At 36.8% G+C, this 16,764-nt stretch overlaps 1 protein-coding gene across 5 annotated transcripts in view; it reads left to right on the top strand.

Annotated features, from left to right (window-relative positions):
• Positions 1–16,764, top strand: part of PPIG (peptidylprolyl isomerase G) — a 49,615-nt gene that overhangs the window by 16,871 nt on the left and 15,980 nt on the right. For 2 of the 5 annotated variants that reach the window (XM_021702814.2, XM_021702815.2), the window contains exons 2-9: positions 349–396; positions 904–981; positions 1,073–1,147; positions 1,716–1,823; positions 2,610–2,654; positions 3,717–3,804; positions 10,777–10,806; positions 10,898–11,037. In XM_021702814.2, coding sequence (XP_021558489.1) covers positions 921–981; positions 1,073–1,147; positions 1,716–1,823; positions 2,610–2,654; positions 3,717–3,804; positions 10,777–10,806; positions 10,898–11,037 — 547 coding nt within the window. In that variant the 5' untranslated portion in view covers positions 349–396; positions 904–920. Of the gene's footprint in view, positions 1–348; positions 397–903; positions 982–1,072; positions 1,148–1,715; positions 1,824–2,609; positions 2,655–3,716; positions 3,809–10,776; positions 10,807–10,897; positions 11,038–16,764 lie in introns of those variants that run through there. The other 3 variants (XM_021702816.2, XM_021702817.2, XM_021702818.2) reach the window with 2 other exon arrangements.

The raw sequence follows: 16,764 nt of genomic DNA on the forward strand, positions 1-16,764 counted from the left end.
TATTATTTCTTACAATCTACAGTGACTCTACAGATATCTCTAAAAATTGGTAAAGAGAGGAATCTATTTAGGATGGAGAGTATAGATTTTTCACAACTTCGCTGGACTTAAAATATCACACACTGCTTGTAGAGCTATCAGCTTAGATATGATAATTTTGAATGAACAGAAAATAGCCTCATATGTAGTGTTGTGATTTTACTCAGAATGGGAAGCTACCATATATTATTATCGTTAAAATATCCCACTTTCTTCCTTGATGATTTATTTTTGGTATTTTCTAGGAATTTTTAATGTTTTTCTTTTTAAAACACCATTTTAACCAAAACTCTCCTTTTTGTTTTCAAGGAGTGAAAGGATTGGATTAGTCTGCCCTTGATTTTTCTCTATTTAAAGGTAATCTGCTTGAGTTCACTAATCATACAGACAATACAATTTTCTGTTTGGGTAGCAATCTATATTCAGTGGTTAAAATAGAATTTTTTTCTTTAAAGATTTTATTTATTTGAGAGAGAGAGAGCATGAGAGGGGAGAGGGTCAGAGGGAGAAGCAGGCTCCCCACTGAGCAGGGAGCCCGATGTGGGACTCGATCCCAGGACTCCGGGATCGTGACCTGAGCTGAAGGCAGTTGCTCAACCAACTGAGCCACCCAGGAGCCCTAAAATAGAATTTTTATTATATTATGGCTAAGGTTTTTCTTTTGTGTCTTTTCTGTTTCACAAAATGCAATTTAATCTCTAAAAAAAAAAAAAAAAATCCATGTTATTTATGTCATGGAAGTAAATATCAAAGTAAGTTCAAACTACATTTCTAGTTTGTGTTCCAGGAATTTTTTCCCCTACAGATTTATAAGAAATTTTTGCTGTTTTGGTCTGTTTGCCTAAAACTGTATTTTGTTCATAGATTGAAGTATTGGAGCCATGGGAATAAAGGTTCAGCGTCCTCGATGTTTTTTTGACATTGCCATTAATAATCAACCTGGTAAGAAAATTAATGTTCCCATATAACATTTATAAATGAATATTTAATATTTTAAATTAGTAAACTATAAATGAGCTTCCTTCTTTTTCAGCTGGAAGAGTTGTCTTTGAATTATTTTCTGATGTGTGCCCCAAAACATGCGAGAACTTTCGTTGTCTTTGTACAGGTTTGTTGACATTTTTAGTTGGCCTAATAGTAGTCCCATTTGACTATGGTTTTAATTTTTTATTTAACATATTTTAATTTTCTTCAGATTATGTACCATTGACCAAGATGTGAAAGTAATATTTATTTATTTATTTATTTATTTATTTATTTAGAGCGTGAGCGGGGGTGGGGGGCAGAGGGAGAGAGAGAGAGAGACTCTTAAGCAGCAGAGCCCAATGGGGGAGTCAATCCCATGACCCTGAGATCCTGACCTGAGCCAAAACCAAGAGTCGGATACTTAGCTGAGTGAGCCACCCAGTCACCCCGTGAAAGTAATTTTTAGAAATACTCCTTGTAATGGGCTTTTATCTGAGATTGATTTCTAAATTTCTACACTCCAGAAAAACATGGGTGGTTTTGAAGTGAATTTAAAAAAAAAAAAATTGCAAGTTTTATAGATTAAACACATCTACATAGTTTAAAAGAGGTGTATTTTACAGAGAATAGTTTTCATCATTAATTTTGCTTTAATACTGCTTCCTTGATTTTCTTTCTACTAAATGGCCTACTAATTTTTTTCTCTGTAGGTGAAAAGGGGACAGGGAAATCAACTCAGAAGCCATTACATTATAAGAGTTGTCTTTTTCACAGAGTTGTCAAAGATTTTATGGTTCAAGGTGGTGACTTCAGTGAAGGTAAGAAAATCATGTATGCTTTGTTAAGTATCCTAGATCTAAAGTTAGACAAGTCTCTAGAAATACTCAAATAGACAAAAAGAAGGAAGCACATAGGAAATAATTTTTCTTTGGATACATGAAGTAATTTCAGAAATTTGATTCTGGATAAAAAACACCATTCATCTCTTAGTAACCTATCAGTATATGTGTTTCGTCTTGTCAAAACTAGTAATCCTTAACTACAATATAGGTTTTCCTATACTTTTATTTATTTTCTGGTTTTTTTTAAAGATTTTTATTTATTTGTGGGGGGGCGCACAAGCAGGGGGAGCGGCAGGCAGAGGGAGAAGCAGGCTCCCCTCTGAGCAAGTCCAATGCGAGACTTGATCCCAGGACGCTGGGATCATGACCTGAACCTAAGGCAGATGCTTAACTGCAAGCGCCCCTAGTTTTTACCTATACTTTTAAATTGTAAAAACAAACTATTTTTAAAGATGATTTGAAAAAAATCTAATTTTTATTCAAAGATCTACATAATCATTAGAATCTGAATGTTCTTTTTTCTCACATACCTTAATAGGCTTTGTCACATTTTTGCTGTTGTATCCAAGGGGAAAGAAAGTAATTTGGGATCTTGTCAATATTGAGTTTAAATTAGTATCTTTTATGATATGCTGTGAACCTTTGAGTATTTTTGATTCAAAGTCATTTGAGCATCTACTTTGTAATAAGTATTTTATTTAGGGCGTAACTTGGAAGAGATTACTGTCTTGAGAGTTTGAGTCTCGTGTTTTTCTTTCTTAGGAAATGGACGAGGCGGGGAATCTATTTATGGAGGATTTTTTGAAGGTAAAGATATTTACATATACTTTGTATTTTTAATGTTTTCTATATTATTTTATTTATCTCTATTGAATCAATAGGATTATTAAACAGTATACTAATATCCAACTACATTCAGTGAATCTGAAAGTTAATTTTCTTGTGAAAAATTTTATGTGATTTTTCTTATAGAGGTAGGATTTTTTGTGTGTTAGGACATTAATACATCATGTTATCTGAAGGGTTTCAATGATCTGTAATAAACTCTTGGAATTATAGTGCTAGAATGGGAACTTCCATAGCTTAATCTTAATTTTTATTAAGAGATTTAGCAGTGTTTCATAGTAACAATATCCACATGTACTTAGTGGGTCCATTTTCTATGCACTTTTTAAAAAAAATCTCTTTAATATATTAAACTTTGGCTATAATGTTTTTCTCAACTTTAAGTTTTCTCTTGGGAATTTTTTATTGATGTGAAGATCATTTGAAAGACTATAAACATGTGAATGTGGAAATAATTTTATATTTCCCATCTTTCACATTAGGGATTAAGTGAAATTTTGTTTCACATTCCACTTGCGTTCTCATATTCTAATCCAAGATTGGAAAGCAAGATACTCTACAATAAATGATGCTATGGCAGAGATTAAGTTAATGAGTGCCTCTCTGTGTTTAAAATAGGATACGTGCCTTTTTGTGCTCAGAAATGAAACAGATGAAATGTAAAAATCCTTTCTGGTTTCTTTCTCTTGCTTTTTAAGGAACATTTTATTTTTTCCTTGAATAATCAAAGAAAGTTGTGTTGTTTTTTAAAAAAAAATATAAAAGACAAATGCAAATGGTTTAAAGAAAGGGGGTTGTTAATAGTATTTGGATTTATAGCAAGGGATTGAAAATTAGAAATATTTTAATCTAAAAAGATGGGAGAGGGAGTTGGTTAATATTTGATTTTCTCTTCTTTTTACCTTTTATCTAAATTTTGTCTGGTGCTAAAGAGCACATATGAACAAAAGAGATGAAGAGTGGAAATGAAACTTTTTTGGAGGTTATACCTGTAATGTACCTGAAAACTTTGCTTTTCTATAGATGAGAGTTTTGCTGTTAAACACAACAAAGAATTTCTCTTGTCTATGGCCAACAGAGGGAAGGATACAAATGGTTCACAGTTCTTCATGTAAGTATGTATGCCGTGATTATTTAAAATATGCCTTTTTTGGTGTGTCATTTCTCATTGATCACTAATAGGGGGATCCATAAAGGGGAGATTTTTTGAAGGAAGGAGAACAATGAATTGTTGAAGAGAGCAAAATTGTTGAAAGAAAATTGAACTGTATTGCTAAAGTTTCAAAATGATGAAGACTTGTCAGAAGGGCACAGGAGCCAGCCTGAAGGGGTGAGGTTCCCACTGGCCAAATTAGAACAATTTGAGCATCAAAATAAATAATGATAGTGTCAGACTATCAAATAAAATAGAAACCCAGGAGCCCATATAGGTATGAGTAATAAATGAATAAATAACAAGGGAGAAGGAAAAGCTTGTTCCTTAGTAGAATGTCAGCTAGTAATGTACAAGGAATGATAGAAAAGTCACCATTTTGCATTCATCTCAGTAATGATTGATTGAGGAAAGAATTATCTATTTAGAGGGTAAATTTAATAATAAACAGGATATTTACAGAGTATCTCCTTATAAATTACTTGATTACAAAGAGTAAAATACAATTGATCCTCATTATTAAGAGACTCTATATTTGTGAATTTATGTACTCCCTAACATTTGTTTATAGCCCCAAAGTCAGTACTGTTAATCCTTTCCAATTCTGACCCCCAAAAAATTTTGACCAGGCTCTTGTCAACAATGCATATTTTTGGGGCGCCTGGTGGCTCAGTCGTTGGGCGTCTGCCTTCGGCTCGGGTGGTGGTCTCAGGGTCCTGAGATCGAGCCTTGCATCGGGCTCCCTGCTCGGCGGGAGCCCTGCTTCTCCCTCCCCCACGCCCCCTGCTTGTGTTCCCTCTGTCGCTGTGTCTCTCTCTGTCAAATAAATAAATAAAATCTTAAAAAAAAAAAAATTAGGGCGCCTGGGTGGCTCAGTTGGTTAAGCAACTGCCTTTGGCTCAGGTCATGATCCTGGAGTCCCGGGATCGCGTCCCGCATCGGGCTCCCTGCTCAGCAGGGAGTCTGCTTCTCCCTCTCCCGCTCCCCCCTCTTGTGCTCTCTTTCTCTCAAATAAATAAATAAAATCTTAAAAAAAAAAAAATTAAAACAGTGCATATTTTTTATCATGTCCTATGGATACAGATTTGGTCTCCTCTTCATTAGCCTCAAGAGGAACTTAATCAGTAAGCACCATATAGATTATTCTCGTGTTTTACTGTTCCATATTTGTAACTCCCTTCTTTAACAATGAGAAACTTGGCTCCCATTATCTTCAAAATTTCTACCTATTTGCTGAATCCTAGAATAAAAAATCACCGTTCTATACTGCTATGAAAAGTAACCTACTAACTAGAGTTACTGTTTATTTATAGTTATTTTTGGTTTTAGATTGAGGATATGTAGTTAAAATAACTGTTTAAAAGTGACTTGGGCACCTGGGTGGCTCAGTCATTAAGCGTCTGCCTTCAGCTTAGGTCATGGTCCCAGCATCCTGGGATTGAGCTTCACGTCGGGAAGCCTGCTTCTCCCTCTCCCACCACCCCTGCTTGTGTTCCCTCTCTAGCTATGTCTCTCTTTCAAGTGGATAAAATAAAATCTAAAAAAAATAAATAAAAATAAAAGTGACTTGGGTTAGTACATTTTGGTGTGAATTTTGTGTGGTTTTGTGACTCAAAATATGTTAGGTTCATTTGTTTATGATTATATTTTGTTCTCTCACCTTATTTTGATTTGTTTTTTGAGTTTTTGGTTTTGTGTTTGTTTATAAAACATTGTGTGATTCAAAAAGAATGCCTCTGAAAGTATCACTCCCACCTAACTCTTCACCTCCATTGACATTCCCCATTTTTTCATCCCATTTCCACCCATCCATTTTAGTAACCAGCCTCATTAGATTCTGGTTTATCTTCCTGTATTTTTTTTTAAGATTTTATTTATTTATTTGAGAGAGAGAATGAGTGTGGGGAGGGGCAGAAGTGGGGAAAGAGAATGAGAGAGAAGCAGACTCCCTGCTGAGTGGGGAGCCCAATGAAGGGCTCCATCCCAGGACCTGGATATCATAACCTGAGCTTCAGGCAGACCTTTAACCAACTGAGCCACACAGGCACCCCTTCTTGTATTTCTTTTTTATAAAAATAAGCACAGATACATATATATTTTCTTATTTTCCTTCCTTACATGGTAGATAGCATATACTATATACAATGTTTTGCTCTTTTCACTTAGCAGTATATCCTGGAAATCACTCCATACCAGTTTATAGAGATCCTTTTCATTTGTTTTTGCAGCTGCATAATGTTGTGTGAATATACTCTAGTTCATTCAACCAGTTGCCTATGTGGGGATTTTTCTGATTACTTAAATGAAAACAATTTATATCATGTTGGTTGTAGAAAAAGAACACAGATAAAAAGAAGAAAAACATTCCCATCCCCAGGGTATCTTTCTCAGCAATAAAAATGTAAGCTAAATGTTGCATATAGGGATGTCTGGATGACTCAGTTGGTTAAGCGTCTGCCTTCGGCTTAGGTCATGATCCCAGGGTCCTGGGATCAAGTTCTGCATCGGGCTCCTTGCTCAGCGGGGAGCCTGCTGCTCCCCGTGCTGTGCTCTTTCTCTCTGACAAATAAAAATTTTTTTTTTTTTTAAGATTTTTATTTATTTATTTGACAGAGAGAGAGAGAGAGCAGGAACACAAGCAGGGGGAGTGGGAGAGGGAGAAGCAGGCTTCCTGCCGAGCAGGGAGCCCGATGTGGGACTCGATCCCAGGACCCTGGGATCATGACCTGAGCCGAAGGCAGACACTTAACGACTGAGCCACCCAGGCGCCCGACAAATAAAAATCTTAAATAAATAAATGTTGCATATACCGTTTGATCAACTTTTGGATACAGTATAAATCTCTGCACATCACGAAGTATTAATTAACATTTTAATAGCTATATGTGAATCCATTGTTTGAATGTATTATGCTTTATTTTTAAACATTTGACTTGCTTTTTGGTTTTCACACTGCTTCAGTGAACATTGTTATACCTGTTTGATGCATTTTTAATTATTTTACATAAGCTGCTAAGAGTTTACTTAGTGAAATGTTTACACATTGTTTTTTTGAAGATTTTATTTATTTGAGAGAGAACACAAGCAAGGAGGAGGGGCCCGAAGGAGAGGGAGAAGCCGATCCTCCCCCTTCCCCCCGCTGAGCAGGGAACGTGACGGGGGCTCGATCCCAGAATGCTAGGATCATGACCCAAGCTGAAGGCAGACCTTTAACGGACTGAGCCCCCCCAGGTGCCCCTGTTTACACATTTTTAAGCCTTTCCAGTATATTGCTATTGTACTCAGATATCAGCAGTATGTAAAGTGCCAGTATCACCAGATTCTCAACAACACTTAGTGTTATCATTTGTTTTCCTTTTTTTTTTTTTAAGGAAAAGCCTTCCTGTGCTAACCAAAACCTCTCTGTTAAGTTTATGTAATCCTTCATGTATATATATATATTTTTTAAAGATTTTATTTATTTATTTGAGAGAGAGAATGAGATAGAGAGAGCATGAGAGCGGGGAGGGTCAGAGGGAGAAGCAGACTCCCTGCCGAGCAGGGAGCCCGATGCGGGACCCGATCCCGGGACTCCAGGATCATGACCTGAGCCGAAGGCAGTCGCTTAACCAACTGAGCCACCCAGGCGCCCTCATGTATATTTTCAGAATCTTCCCTCTATATGTTGATTTTTCCTTATCTCTTAATTTCTAGGTTGCCCTTCTTTAATTTCTGTTTTATTGTTTTTAAAGGAGAAAACTTCAGTTTTTAATCTTAAATTATTTTTTATTGTGGCAACGTATATGATATAAAATTTGCCATTTTAACCATTTTTAAGTGTATAATTTAATGGTATTGATTATATTCACGATACTGTGGAGCTGTTACCATTGTATCCAAAACTATTTCATTGTCCCAGAAACTAACCCATTTCTTTTTACCCTTAGCCCCTGGTAACCTCTATTTTCTGTCTTTATGAACTTGCCTGTTCTAGATATACAAGCAGAATCATACAATATTTGTCCTTCTGTTTCGAGCTTATTTTATTTAGCCTGTTTTCAAGGTTCAGCCGTGTTGCATGTATCAGAACTTTGTTCCTTTTTATGGCTGAATATACTCCATTATATATGTACATACCACATTTAGTTTAGTGGACATTTGGGTTGTTTCCACCTTTTGGCTATGATGAATACTGCTGCAGTAAACTTTGGCATACCCATATTTGTTTGAGTCCCTTCTCAATTTTAGGTATATACATAAAAGTGGAATTGCTGGATCATATGGTAATTCTATATTTAGTTCTGTGAGGAGCCACTAAACTGTTTTCCACAGTGGTTGCATCATTTTACATTCCTACCAGCACTATACAAGAGTTCTAGGGGTTTTGTTTTGTTTTTAAAGATTTTATTTATTCAACAGATAGATAGCACAAGCAGGCAGAGTGGTAGGCAGAGGGAGAGGGAGAAGCAGGCTCTCTGCTGAGCAGGGAGCTGGACGTGGGGCTCGATCCCAGGACCCCAGGATCATGACCTGAGCCGAAGGCAGCTGCTTAACCGACTGAGCCACCCAGGTGCCCCCAAGAGTTCTAGTTTTTCTACTCATCAGTACATTTTTTTTCTTTTTCTTACCAATCTGAGAATGACCATGAAAACAGAGGAGTATTGGTTTAGGGGTTTCAGGTAAATTCTAGTGAGCAAGTGAACTTGGCAAATGCAGTATCTGAGGCAAAGACTGACTAAATCTGGATGCAAGTTATATATATACATTGAATGTAATCTGTAATACAAATACATGTATCGTATACACATAGGGTTTTACATCTCTAGATGGTTTAAGTGAGTTCAGGTGAGCATAGCTGTTAGAGTCAGAAAACAATAATAGGTTAGTTTTAAAAGCAAGATGATCTTGTAAAAATACATGTGCATGTTTGAACTTTTTTCATTAGTATTGTGTGGGCTTTAACCAAAGGTTAGCTTAAATTGTGTTCCTTCTTCCAAATTTCTAATGCCTTTTTTGATTAGATTCTTTAAAATAACAAATTATATATAGTGCCCATCTTCAGTCTGTTACAGCAGTGTGTCTTCATAGCTACTCAGATACCAGTCTTCTTAACTATAGGGGTTTAAGATTGGTGTGGAGTGGAAAAAGGATTTTAAAAAATTACTTCATTTGTTGGACTTTCGCTTACTTTGAGTTTGATCCAAAGTTTTTTGCTTGTTTGTTTGTTTTAAGATTTTATTTCTTTATTTGACAGCACAAGCAGGGGGAACAGCAGAGGGAGAAGCAGGACCCTGGGATCATGACGTGAGCCAAAGGCAGATGCTTAACCAGCTGAGCCACCCAGGCGTCCTGAGTTTTGTCCCAAGTTTTAATCCAGATCTCTTTCTTCATTGTGAAGTTTCCTTGTTTATCAGGGGTAAAAAGCTCAAAAGTCTTTAGGTCTTAGGCAAGTAACATAAGCAAAGCCTGCTGGGTTAAGAATCTACACTATTAATCCCTGTATTAAAAAGACAGGGATAATCAGCCTGACCCATTATTGCCACATGCCAGGGGCCACACCTTCCAGCTTTCCAGTAAAGGTCTGAAATCTGGATTTTTATCTTAAAGTATCCAAAGTTTTGAATCTTGGCAGCTAACTGAAAATTTTATAAACACAATAAGGACCATTTCTTTTCTGGTCCAACAGAACATGTATGAGGGCCATCTGAATATTATCCACAGGGAGTACGTTTCAAGACCCCCTAATGAATGCCTAAAACTACAGATAAAAGTTTAATTTATAAATTAGGGATGGTAAGAGATTAATAGCAATAGTAATAAAATAAAACAATTATAATAATACACTGTAACAAAGGTTACATGAATGTGGTCTCTGAAAATATCTTACTGTACTCACCCTTCTTGTGATGAAGTGAGATGATAAAATGCCTACCTGATGAAAAGAAGTGAGGGGTGCCTGGGTGGCTCAGTCGGTTAAGTGTCTGCCTTCAGCTCAGGTCATGATCCTGGGGTCCTGGGATCGAGCTCCACATCAGGCTCCCTGCTCAGCGGGTAACCTGCTTCTTCCTCTCCCGTGGCCTGCGTCTCCCCCGGCCTGCCTCTCCCCCTACTTGTGCTCTGTCAGATAAATAAATTAAAAAAATTTTTTTTAAGATTTTATTTATTTATTTGACAGAGACAGCGAGAGAGGGAGGAGAAGCAGGCTTCCCACTGAGCAGGGAGCCTGATGCGGGGCTCGATCCCAGGACCCTGGGATCATGACCTGAGCTGAAGGCAGACACTTAACAACTGAGCCACCCAGGCACCCCAAAGAAGTAAAATCTTTTAAAAAAATGAAGTGAGGTGAATAACAGGCATTGTGACATAGTATTAGGCTCCTATTGAACTGACAGTATGTGAGATGGAGGATTATCTGCTTCTGGACTGCGATTGACTGCAATTGACTGTGGGTGACTGAAACAGTGGAAAGCAAAACCATGGATAGGGGATTGACCTATGCTTTAACTGTTTAAAATGTTAAGATTGAAAAACACTATTGTTAAACCTATGAACTGATAGAATCTTTTGATAAATTATGGTCTGTCCATACAATAGAATATTATACAACCATAGAACTTTATACACCTATGAATATTCAGTAAGAACCCAGTCACATGCAAGAAACATAGATGGATAGAAATGACACCAAAATGTCAACTTTAATTACATGTAAAATTTCAAGAATGAGTAGGTATTAGTTTTATGATCAGAATAAGTTTTTGAAATATGTAAATAGCATCTTGCATTATTTCTGTCTACTTAAGGTTAATGTAGTAAGATTCTATTATGTTAAAATAGCATCTGATTTCTTTGCAACTTTATTTCCAATGCAGTTATTTTCTTTTCCTTTTTAGAGCTGCTAACTTTGTTTTTCTCTTACTTTGTTTTTATTCCATCTGATGACTTCCAAAGAACAACGAAGCCAACTCCTCATTTAGATGGGTAAAGATTATTTTAATTTATTTTATGACCATTTTAAATTAATGTTAAAATTAAAAGCTGTTATTTGATCATCTTATAATTGACTCTTTAGGCATCATGTTGTTTTTGGGCAAGTGATATCTGGTCAAGAAGTTGTGAGAGAGATAGAAAACCAGAAAACAGATGCAGCTAGCAAACCATTTGCTGAGGTGCGGATACTCAGTTGTGGAGAGCTAATTCCCAAATCTAAAGGTAAGAACAAGTGCATATTTCTGATAATGCTTATGTATACAGAACAAGCAGAGACATTCTAAATAGTTGGCTTGAAATTTATATTAATGTGAATATAAATATGAGGCATTTGTGTTTTCTAAAAGTGTTTTATCTTCATACTTTGTTCATTTACCATGGAATCACTTAATTTTCTTGTTATTTGCTATAATTTATCCTTCCACTTTTTTTTTTGTTTTGTTTTAATGGTAGTTGTCTAAATAGCATGGTAAATAAATACTCTTCTAGAGAAAGACGCAGCGAGGGGGAAGATGACAATTGAAGAGAATAACATAGACTATGAAACTGGGAATAAATTATTTTCCTTTCGTGCACTCCTGAGATTCAGAAGCATCTGGCATATTTGAGAAACTTCTTAGACCGAAAGTTTTGAAGTTAACATGACCAGTAGTTTGATATATTATCTGAATGGTAAGAACTTTGTTTTAAGTGAATATTTTAAGTGTTTATATAAGTGAAATATGTAACTGCTACCATTTATTAGATATTGGGTCTGTTATTCTAAAAGTATAGGGTGAGATTACCTGTGGAGAAAACAATAAAATAATAAATAGACTCTGTTCTTCCCATTCTAACTAGTCTAGGGAATAATAATACCAATACTTAGTTTTTCATGTTTAACATATGTGAGAGTCATCTATAATCTTTTCTGATCCTCACAATAACCCTGTAGTATTTCCCCCATTTTACAGATGAAAATAGTCAAGGAGATTAAGTTATTTACCACATCAGGGGGCTAAGCTTCAAACCCAAGCTTGATGGCTCCAGATCTAGACTTTTTTCTATTATGTATTGCTGACTCATTAAAGTCTTTAACATTCCTTTCAGAATTGCCATAAGTAGAACATTCTGTTCTCAAGTTTTAGGCATACTGATTTCTTTGTGTCATTTAGAAATATACACATTTGTGGAGCGCCTGGGTGGCTCAGTTGTTAAGCGTCTGCCTTTGGCTCAGGTCATGATCCCAGGGTCCTGGGATTAAGCCCCACGTCGGGCTCCCTGCTCGGCAGGAAGCCTGTTTCTCTCTCTCCAGCTTCCCCTGCTTGTGTTCCCTCTCCTGCTGTCTCTCTCTGTCAAATAAATAAATAAAAAATCTTAAAAAAAAAAAAACATTTGTTTTGTTTTAATTTAATTTTTTGTTTTTTTTTTAAGATTTTATTTATTTAAGAGAGAGAGCACGAGAAGGGGGAGGGTCAGAGGGAGAAGCAGACTCCCTGCCGAGCAGGGAGCCCGATGCGGGACTCGATCCCAGGTCTCCAGGATCATGACCTGAGCCGAAGACAGTCGCTTAACCAACTGAGCCACCCAGGCGCCCTGTTTTGTTTTAATTTTAAAAGACCCAAGATGTTCATAGAGAAGGCTTATTTTTAATTTTCTGTTTCTTTATTCTACTTTGATTCCGATGACTTCATTTTCTTCTCTGTCATATCAAATATATACCTTGTAAACCATTGCAGGAATATGCTGCAGCTCATAATGGGAGTGTTTATATAACTTCTTGGTGTTCATGAGCCTGGCTCTCTGTCTGTATGTACAAGCAACAGGTATAATGTATGTGTTGTGTTTGTGAGGATCCAGTAAAGAATGAGGTGTTAACTGAATAACTTTTATTTTTTAAAAAATGAAAAATTAAAATGCAATCTGTGTTAATGTCTGCAAGTTTTAGACCTTGGTTCCGTTGCTTAGTTCCTCAAAGTGTTGTTAGTACAATTGGAACATTTTCGTTTAAGGCTTTATTTCTTCCCATATCGTCTAGGAAATCTATCTTTTATTCTCTACTAAAAATTAGGGGGTTTTTTCTTATATTTTGTAGTCTATAAGGTCTTGTGTGTTAGAATCTGTTCTCTGCTTATAAAAGTTAAGGATACTGTGGTTTATATATTTGAAAAGAAATTGCGGTAATAAAAAGATACACCTTTTAAACCATAAGCAGTTATCATAGATTCTCTAATAAATTTGGTGTAAAGATTCTTTTGGTAATAAAATGTCAGTGTTTGAATATTTGCTGAAAGAATGAGAAAGTGAATGAATGTCACTATATTTTATTTATGTCTTTATTTTTTTAAAGATTTTATTTATTTATTTGACAAAGATAGCACAAGTAGGCAGAGCAGCAGGCAGAGTGAGAGGGAGAAGCAGGCTCCCTGCTGAGGAAGGAGCCTGACTCAGGGCTCAATCCCAGGACCATGGGATTATGACCTGAACCGAAGGCAGCCGCGTAACCGACTGAGCCGCCCAGGCACCCCTATTTATGTCTGTATAACATATTTTCACTTAACAGAGATAAATGCTAATTTTGCCTATGCCATTATGACCAAGAAGTTGTGCTGAAAATTGATGTAGCATCTTACTGTGCTAAGGAAGCATACCTTGCCCTTATCAGTTTCAGCAGTTTGGTGGGGGGAGGGACATCTGGCCCTTTATTAGTGTCTGCCCAGGAGTTCCTGAAAAGGTCAGATTTGTTTTGAGTGATAACTTCCATGCCTATTCTGTTCTGGACCCTACTGTGGAAATATGAAAAGATCTTTATATTCAAGGTCACACAGTTCAGAACCTATCACCTTTATTTACCATTCAGAACATTCGTCAGAATGGATTTTGTAATGCATCTATATAATCTTTTTTTCTAGGCAGAGCTGGGTCTCACATCGAGTTTATGTTTTATGGCCTCCTTACCGTTTCAAATTGGAAACGGTCAAAAAGTTTTGTGTAACACGGTGGTGTTCATCATCATTATATTTAAAACCTTGTTTGAGATTTACACCCCAGTTTAAAAAGAAATAAATACAGAATCTTTCTTTTCTTTTTCTAACTTCCTGAAAGAAAACAAAAAGACTTCTGAAGAATTCTGACTGTCTGGGCCCACCTGTATATGGTCTTGGTGAGTCTGGGCAATCTTCTTGGGCCTTTCTCCCTTTGCTGTTGCAAGATTGGAAATTCTGCTTTTTGTAGCCACTTGAATGTGCCTGAGAAGGTTCACAGTCAAGCAGAAGAACCTTCCAAAAGATGCAGAAATGGAACACTGGAGGCTAATGAAAACTGCATTTCTGTAGAGGCTGTCATGGGGCAGAGTGGAGGATAGAACACAGACCACCAGAGAGTGAAACCACTACCTTGGTCAAGATACTTAACTGGTTTTTCAGGAGTTGGCATGACCTCAGGTCATGGTCTTTTCAGAGTTTGCTAGAGGTGTACTTTGACCATGCAACAAGAAACAGGGCCATTGCTATATTACAGAAACAAAGTGCTGAGTTGTGGCAACAGGACAATAAATAGATAGTTATATGAGCAGAAATTTTGCATATTATGTGGGTAGGAAACATTGCCTGGCAGTATGCAAAGAACAGAGCAAGGAAAGCAGCTAGTGAATCTTGTACTCAGGAGACGGTAAAGAACACCAGAGACTCATTGGTATAGCAACAGGATCCCATTCATTGCCCTTAATCTGGAATTAGGAGCAGTGGTGATGGCACTTCTAATGGAAAATAGTGGGATGTTAAACTTAGAAACTGATTAGAAGATAAGACCAGTAATATGAAATGAAAATATCTAAGGGAGACCTGTTTTAGGAGTAGTTCTGTTCTTTATTTCTGTTCTGTTCTTTAATCTTACTTGATGGTGCCCTAGAAATTTCCTTCAATATAAAGGTTTCACATGAAATTCATTGGTGTAAAATCTGTAGATCTCAAATAAAAATGAATAAGGCAGCATTTTTTTCACCTGAGATTTTTACAAGCAAAATGTTCTGGAGCTTTTTTTTTTTTTTAACTTTAATATCATACTAGTAAAGTCAATACCTAATTAATAGATTACACTACATCCTATCCCAGCCCTCAAAAAGGTCTATGAATAGGTTTGGGAAATTCTTTGACCTGATGATAAGCAAACTACATAATCTAAAAAAATTATCCAGAAATGGCCCCAAAGTTGAAAGTGTTACTCCTCGTAATTCCTTTTCATCCATTATGAATTTTAATTTGCCTTGTCGTTTTGCTTTTGGTAATGTTTAATTTGACCTTAAGGATACCTACATGTTTCTAACAGATACTTTGGAACAGATTGTGTGTAAGTGGTTAGGCAGGTATAGGAGGATTTTTTGTGGGATGGAAACCATTATTATCATACTTGGAAGTTTTAAAATATCTACAATTTTTAACTTTTTATTATTTTTTTAAGATTTTATTTGAGAGAGTGAGCGAGAGAGAGCATGAGTGTGGGGAGAGGGGTGGAGGGAGAGGGAGAAGTAGACTCCCCACTAAGCAGGGACCCTGACTTGGGGCTCCATCCCAGGACCCCAGGATCATGACCTGAGCTGAAGGAAGCTGCTTAACCAACTGAGCCACCCAGGCACCCCAGTATCTACAGTTTTTCTTTTTTTTTGGTAAAGGTTTTATTTATTTATTTGACACAAAGAGACAAAGCGAGAGAGGGAACACAAGCAGGGGGAGTGGGAGAGGGAGAAGCAGACACCCTGCTGAGCAGGGAGCCCGACGTGGGACTCTATCCCAGGACCCTGGGATCATGACCTGAGCCAAAGGCAGATGCTTAACGACTGAGCCACCCAGGTGCCCCTCTACAATTTTTTTAAATTTAATATATTCATTTGCTTTAATATTTAGAGGCCAAAAAGGATAGTCAATGAAGTCTCCTTCCTGTCTCTGCCCATCAGTTTTCATTCCCACTTTTTTTTTTTTAAAGATTTTATTTATTTATTTGAGAGAGAGAATGAGATAGAGAGAGCATGAGAGGGGGGAGGGTCAGAGGGAGAAGCAGACTCCCTGCTGAGCAGGGAGCCCGATGCGGGACTCGATCCCGGGACTCCAGGATCATGACCTGAGCCGAAGGCAGTCGCTTAACCAACTGAGCCACCCAGGCGCCCTTCATTCCCACATTTTGTATATCATTCTAAATGTATGTGAATTTTGGTCAAATTCCTAAAATGGAATTAATAGATTACAGGGGATAAATTCCTAAAAATGGAATTAATAGATTATAGGGGTCATGCATTTGTAATTTTGATAGACACTGCCATTGAACACAAAATTAATTACCCTTATATACTTTGCAAAGCCATGTATTGTCAAACTCTTTAATCTTTGTCAGCCTAATAATAGGTGGGATTTTTTTTTCAGCTGATTTTAATTGGCATTTCTCTAAGGTGTTTGATATTAGCATCTTTTTTTTTTTTTTAAGATTTATTTATTTTTAGCATGAAAATGGGGGAAGGGGCAGAGGGAGAGAATCTTCAAGCGGACTCCAAGCTCCATCTCACGACCCTGGGATCATGACATGAGCCGAAACCAAGAGTTGGGACACTTAACCGACTGAGGCACCCAGGCGCCCCTAGCATCTTTTAATTTAAGAATCATTTATAGTTATATGAACTGATTGTTCCTTTATCCCATATCTTTTACCCATTCTTGTTTTTTCTTTCTGAAATTCCAAGCCACTTTCTATTATTTCCTTTCTCTTTAGAGAAATTCCTTTAGCCATTTGATTGATTTTAATTGCCAGTGTAATTTAATTTAATTTAATCCAGTGTAATTAACATACAACATTCTCTTAGTTTTAGATGTACAGTATAATGCTTCAACAATTCTATACATTACTCAGTGCTCATCATGATAAGTGTACTCTTAATCCTTTTCACCTATTTCACCCCCTCCACCGCCCCCCCCAATTCTGATA

This window comes from Neomonachus schauinslandi, chromosome 3, assembly GCF_002201575.2.
Source record: "Neomonachus schauinslandi chromosome 3, ASM220157v2, whole genome shotgun sequence".
NCBI lineage: Eukaryota > Metazoa > Chordata > Mammalia > Carnivora > Phocidae > Neomonachus > Neomonachus schauinslandi.